Genomic DNA, 6326 nt, shown 5'->3' on the forward strand with positions numbered 1-6326 from the left:
TACCTTGAGCTTCCAGCATCTCTACTTCTTTTTGGGCTCTGCTTTGCCCTCTGTTTGAAGCACAGTCAGTGGTACTCAGCAGTTTTACCTCCCACTCCACCTCCCCATCTGGGGGTCTCTGTAAATCAGTGACCTCTACCCGGAGACAGCTTCCCACTGGGGCTGCACTAATCACAGAACCAGAGGCAGCTGCAGAAGGATGGTGGCAATTAACTAGGCAGGCAGTTACTGCTGCTCTCCCTTCCCTCCAGTTCTCACTACGGCCTGCTGTGCCTTCCTCCCTGTTCCTCCAAGCCTAGTCTCTGCAGTGTCCTGGGTCTCTCTCCTTTGACAACTGCGGATTCTTGCGTTTGTTAGTCATTATCTTGGAGTTCTGACTTTTCCCCAAGGGCACTAGGGATCTGTGACACAAAAGTGATGGGAGCTCCCATGGAGAAATGGGAAAGAGGGGCAGCAGCTGGGTGTCTCAGGTGGAATTTCTATGTAGGGATCCCCTGGAAGGTGGAGGATCGCTCCTTCTCCAGTTCCAGAGATGGGGAGTGAAAAGAAAAGGATTGAGGCTGAAACCAGGGCTAGGAGTGCTGATCCCTCCAGGCATGGGGGTGGGGGTGAAGGGGGGTGAGGAGAGTGGAGGTGGGAGGGGCACTCCTTACCCTGTTTGTCAGGCAGGTCAGATGGAGGCAAGGCCATTGGGACACATGATCAATGGGCAAGCAGAAAGAGAAGGAGCGGGGAGATATGACAGAAATGAGGGTAGGAAATAGACTGAAATAAAGAAAACTCCAGATATGACATTTAGCTTTGGCTGCTACTGTTGTGGCCCTTTGACAGCAGGTTTAATGATCTGGCAGACAGAAGAAGGTGGTAGAGGCTCATGCAAACACAGTGCAGTGTGTGGTCTGTCCTCCCCATCCCACACTCTGTCCCCATCCTCTTCTCTGTGGCTTGAGGGTCCTTTGCTCTTAATCCTGTACCTAGGGATAGGGTTGTGGTGGGGAGCAGAAAAGAAAGGGACTCTGCCAGGTTGACAAACAGAGACTCCAAGGAGCAAGTGGCACTTCCCAGCCCCACCTCTGAAATAATCTCATAGTTGTGGTTGGCAATTGGTTATTAAAGGATATAGGCGTGTGTGAAGAAAGCCTAGTGGTTAAACTAGCTGACTAGAGCTTTATGTTTCCTGTTTTGTGTGTGGAGGGGACGAAGGGAGGGCTGGACTAACGACGGGGTCTGTATCTGCAGCTTCCTGGGACCCTCAGAGAAGAAATGACAATGCTATTGTCAGACTGGAAAAGCTCAGGAAGCAGACTCTCTGGCAGGAGGCATCACTAGTTGCTGGCACAACGCAGGCTGGAGGTGTGGGAGAGCGGTGCTGCTCAGGACTAGGTTCTGGTTCAAGTAGCCTTGGTTCTGTCTTCCCCTTTGGTATCTGAAGCAGACTTGGTGGGTTCCCCGCTGGGGAAGGAAAGGTCAGAAGAGCTTGGCAGTGACCCGGTTACCCCCAGAGTTTCTATCCCCAGAGGGCCGAGGTGCCACAAAGTCAAAGGTCATGTGATGTTTGACCCGACCTTTGCCCTTGCTCCAAAGGGCAATCAGGCCAAAGCAGAGGGTTACTGAGGTGAGGAAGGGGAGGAAGCCGACTGCCAGCACCATGGCCACACCTCTGCTATCGAGAAAAAAAGGCCCTGGGATCCCTGGCACGGTGATGTTGGGGTCAGAAAGTGTGCCATTTGGTGGTTCCACCTGGATGACTTCCAGCCAGGTCCTCAGGGAGTCATTCCCAGCAACATTGCTGACCACACAGACATAGGCCCCTCTGTCCCGTAGCTGCACTGAGCGGATCTCCAGTGTCCCATCCTCTAGGACCCTTACTCTCCCAGCCCTGCCCAGCCAAGCCCCATGAGGCCTCATCCAGGAGACGGTGGGGGCTGGGTCTCCATCTCCAGAGCAGGAGAAAACTGCATGCCCGCCCTCCTCTGCAATGACCCATCGAGGCCCCGACTTTCGGATCAGGGCTGGTTTGCAGGTGAAGTGCCCCGGAGGCAGTATGTCTGAAAACTCCCTCAGGCTCTTCCCCTGGACATGCTGGGGGCCAGCACAGGCAGGGGGGGAAGTGCCAAAGTCCAGGCGGCGGCGGAGCCGGAGCAGCCAGAGGAGGCGGCAGTCACAGGTTAGGGGGTTGCCAGATAGCCTCAGGGTGACCAGTTTGTCTGGGGAAGGGAAGGCTGTTTCCTCTAGTGTCTGAAGGGCGTTATCTGCCACATCCAGGAGGTGGAAGGCAGTCAAGCCATGGAAGGCATGGGCAGCAATGGAAGTGAGGCATGCCCCTGACAGGCGTAGCTCCTGGAGCCGCACCAGGGGGCTGAGCCTTCGGGCTGGGATGGCTGAGATGGGATTCTGAGACAGATCCAGGACCCTGAGAAAGCTCAGGTGGTGTAGTGCTTGGAAGGGCACAGAGCTCAGATTGCAGCGGGTGATGGCCAGGCTACTGAGATTAAGCCCAATGAGGCTCCCAGGGTCCAGAGCCTCCAGAGATGGCCAGTGGTGGATCTCCAGCTCCTTGAGCTGCCCCAGCCCCCGCAGGGCCCCAGCTGGCAGCCTCCCAATATCCAGTTCTCGAAGCCTTAGGGCCACTAGTGCTGGGAGACGGGCGAGGGCTAGGCCAGGCACTGTGCTGAGGTTGCAGCGCTCCAGGGTGAGGGTGCTCAGCTTGGCCAGCCCTGCAAAGGCCCCCGGAGCCACAAATACCAGGTGGTTATCCCCAACCTCCAGCTTCTGGAGGCTGCCTAGCTCCCCAAAAGCTCCATCTAGGAAGAGGACAATTTGGTTGAGGCGGAGGTCCAGCAGGGTCAGGGCAGAGAGGCCTGAGAAGACCCCAGGCCCCATGATTCTGAGCCGATTGCCCTGCAGCCTCAGGGTGAGTAGGCTTTGTAGGCCATGGAAGGCCCCGGGCTCAAGGGTGGAGAGCTGGTTGTAGCTGAGGTCCAATTCCTGGAGCAGGCTCAGGCGGGAGAGCATTCCCCGCTGGAGTCCCCACAGGCGATTCCCGCTCAGGTCCAGGAGCTCAGTGTCCAGTGGGAGTCCTCCAGGTACAGCCTCCAGTTGCCTGTGGCCACAGAGCACAGCCTGGGGCTGGGAGGTGCAGTCACACACAGCAGGGCAGCTGCCACCACTCCCTCCAGGTAGGAGGAGGAGGAAAAGGAGTGGGGGCCATGGGGGCCAGGCTTGCTTTGGAGCTGTGGCCACATCCATTCCCTCTTCAGTCCTGGAACAGAAGATGACATGATCCTTTTTGAAAAGTGGCTTCAGATGATGGTGACCCTGGACTTCCTGGCCCTTCTTAGAGGGGAGAGAAATTGAGCTATCTGTCTCAGCATTGCCAACAAGTAGGGCACAGAACCAGGAAGAATTATTGTTCCTGGGGCCTCCTGGGGCTTCCTGGAGCTTCTCTTGGGGGAATCTCTGCTTTCCTCCCTCTTCCAGCTCTGGATAACCAGCCAAGTGCTTACTGGCTCATGGAACGCTAGCCAAGCCTGATTTCTGTGGGGGAAAGACTTATGGGAATGGGGCAGGGAACAGCAGGGAGGTAACTAAGTCTTTCTGACTTAGTTGGGGTTTCCCGATGTCTCTGAGATCCAGGAGTATCTCAGGTCCCTTCTCCCTGATATCTACTCTCTCCAAGCTCTGCTCTGTCCCTCTCTGCTCGCCCTTATTCTTTCATGTTATGTACCCACAGCTTTGCCTAAGGCTCAGGGAGATCATGTCCTTGGCCCAGAGTTCCCTGTCCTGATTGGAGAGGTCCTCACCTTGACTAGCTCCCCCAAGGCTGGGAAACATGCAGGCCTCAGCTCCACCCCCATGCTGAGCCCTTCTCCAGCCTGGCCCAGGGCCTGAGCCCTGGACTAGCAAGATCCAATCTCCCCAAAATGCCTGTGTGGACAACGGCCAAGCTGTACATTAGCTATGGCATAGGATGCAGGGGGCACTTGACTGGGAAGCTGGGAATCCCCTGCAAGAGCCCAAGGGCAACTGCTTCTCCACTACAGATGAAGCTGGGGTGTGTGAGAGACCCAAAGGATGCCCAGGTTTTGAGTTCTGTTGCTTGGTCTTCAGTCTTGGGCTTCCCTCATATCCCTCCTTAATGGTGTTTGGATTCTGGTCCAGTGTGTGGATCTGAGGGAGAGCTCTTTTCCCTTTTGTCCTGAGCTGCCTGAGAAATTCCCAAGAGACAGATTGTGAACCAGGGAGCATAGATAAGTGAGGAGAGACAGCATCTGACAGAGCGCTGTAGGGTGGGGAGGAAGGGAGCCCTCGGTTGGCACAGCAGATATCTGGGCACAGGCAGCGTGTAGAACCTTTAGACTTATAGTTGGTTTCTGGGTACCAGGGTCTGGGAACTCTCAGGAAGACGGTGACTACAATGGCTGAGGTGGCAGAGGAGAAGGGACCCTCTAGGTGGTAAGGGCCCCTGACTCACCCTGTTCGATGTCAACAGGGACCCCAAGGGAGGGGAAGTACTGGAATTGGCAAGGGATGTCTACAGAGATAGGAGCAAAATCCCACGGATGCTCTCTCAGAGAAAGGGTGTCTGAGTCTCTCCTGAGCAGCAATCCTGATCACCTTTGGGCTTGAGGGCTTCAGGCTCTCTGAGCTCTACAGGGTCAGCTTTCTACTACATGCCCTATTTTTTCTCATGTGGAACTTAGGAGAGGCAGTTTAAGAGACGGTCATTTCTTCCCCTTTCCTTCCCACTCTCCACCCCCTGGAAGGATCATTCTAGTGGCTATCCTACAGCCACTTCAGAGGATTGTCCTAGTTGGAAAACTAAAGAAAGAGGCCAAAAGAGCAGAGGGACGCCGAAAACTGGTCTGAGGCTTGGGGATGAGAAAGAATAACGTGGGGCAAAGACTGCAGAGCAGACTCCTCTTGCCCCATCCTGACCTAACAGGTCTCTGTGGCATGCCCGGAGCTCTCCTGGGAAAGATGGCTCAGCCTCCCTTGTTCTCCCTGGGCTTGTTCTGGGAAGTCCACCTGACAGCTAGCTCTTCATCACTACTGCTGCAGTTCCTGCCCATCCTCTGCTCTGCATTCAGCAAAAGTGCAGCGAAGCATGTAACCCAGCTTTCTTCCTTCCTGCTCCGGTGAGTTTCCCCTGAGTCCCAAAGCCTGCTGGGCCAGGGGCTGAGGGAGCTGGAGCAACCTATTTTATTTCTAAGGTGGCTAATTTAATCACAAACTTCCCTTGCCAACCTCCATGGCTGCAGGACCGGCTTCCGGCCACTTTGCAGGAAGAGAGAGGTCAGAACCACTTTTTTGTCCCTTCAGTGGGGTGGGGACATCACCAAGACATGACTCTTGAGGGCATCACCCCCTCAAGGGTAGGGAGCTTTCTTCTTGTCTTTATGTGGCAGTCCAGAGACACTTTTGAACCTGGGTATCCTGGATCCTCTTTAAAGCATACCTCACTGACGAATGGGAACTGTGGGGGGAGAGGGTTCCTGGGGGAAATATTTCTGGAAGATCCACACTGGTTGTGGAGAAAAACCCTTCCAGAGGAAGGGGAGCACTGGGGAGATGGAAGGGAGGTCTCCTTGGAGCCCTTCCACTCAGGGGTACTTGGGATATTTGAGTTTCCCCCTCAAAGTCCCATGGGGCCAGGATTAATTATTGACAGGGTGGGGGCCCAAACCCTCTTGCCTTGAGGGGCACACTAGTCTGGCCTGTCTCTGAGAATGTTATGGAAAAGGGCAGCTGCATCTTCGGGACAGAGAGTGCGGGCACTTACCGGAGAAGCTGGAAGGTGGCATCAAGTTTGGCACTGCATCTGTCCAGCGCTGGGGGCCCTGTCCCATTCGAGCTGCACCTCAGGCCCCTGCACCTTCCCCGTGTGCCTCAACCCCCGCTGCCTGGCTGCCGGGCTGCCGCCTGCCGCCACTGCTGCTGCTGTTGCTGCTGCGGCCGCTGCTGCCAAGACTGAGGTGGAGAAAAGAGCCAGAAAGCATTTCTCCTTTTTTTTTTTTTCCTCTCTCTCTCTTTTTAAACCAGGCAAGAATGAGTCTGCAGCAACCCTGTTGGTGCAAAATAAATAAATAAAGCAACCAGGGAGGGCTGCAGCAAGCACCACTACAGGCTGGCGAGTGACAGGGGAGGGAGCCAGGAGGGAGGCTCTGGTGCCAGGGAGGGGTCATGCAATAGCAAGAGCAGCAGGCTCTAGAGGATCTCTCTGACATCCTGATTCCCCCGCAGGGGAGCTCGGGCCAGCCACCTTCCAGAGGATTGTCTTTTGGTCTCCCAGATGTGGAGCAATTCTATACAACCTCTAAATCTAA

The 6326-nt window shown here is 55.4% G+C and overlaps 1 protein-coding gene across 2 annotated transcripts; it reads right to left on the reverse strand.

The window, feature by feature from the left end:
* Positions 1-794: 794 nt before the first annotated feature.
* On the reverse strand, positions 795-5995 carry LINGO4 (leucine rich repeat and Ig domain containing 4). 2 transcript variants are annotated; one of them, XM_011937900.1, is made up of 3 exons: positions 5783-5829; positions 4618-4624; positions 1468-3252 (listed from the first exon to the last, which is right to left on the reverse strand). In XM_011937900.1, exon 3 carries the CDS (start codon positions 3247-3249, stop codon positions 1468-1470), a length of 1782 nt encoding a protein of 593 aa, XP_011793290.1. In that variant the 5' UTR covers positions 3250-3252; positions 4618-4624; positions 5783-5829. The 2 variants fall into 2 exon arrangements, with proteins under 2 accessions (XP_011793288.1, XP_011793290.1); XM_011937898.1 differs by lacking the exon at positions 4618-4624 and having other exon boundaries at positions 795-3262; positions 5783-5995.
* Positions 5996-6326: the final 331 nt, after the last annotated feature.

The sequence above is a fragment of the Colobus angolensis genome, unplaced genomic scaffold (genome assembly GCF_000951035.1).
Source record: "Colobus angolensis palliatus isolate OR3802 unplaced genomic scaffold, Cang.pa_1.0 Scaffold169, whole genome shotgun sequence".
NCBI classification, from domain to species: Eukaryota; Metazoa; Chordata; class Mammalia; order Primates; family Cercopithecidae; genus Colobus; species Colobus angolensis.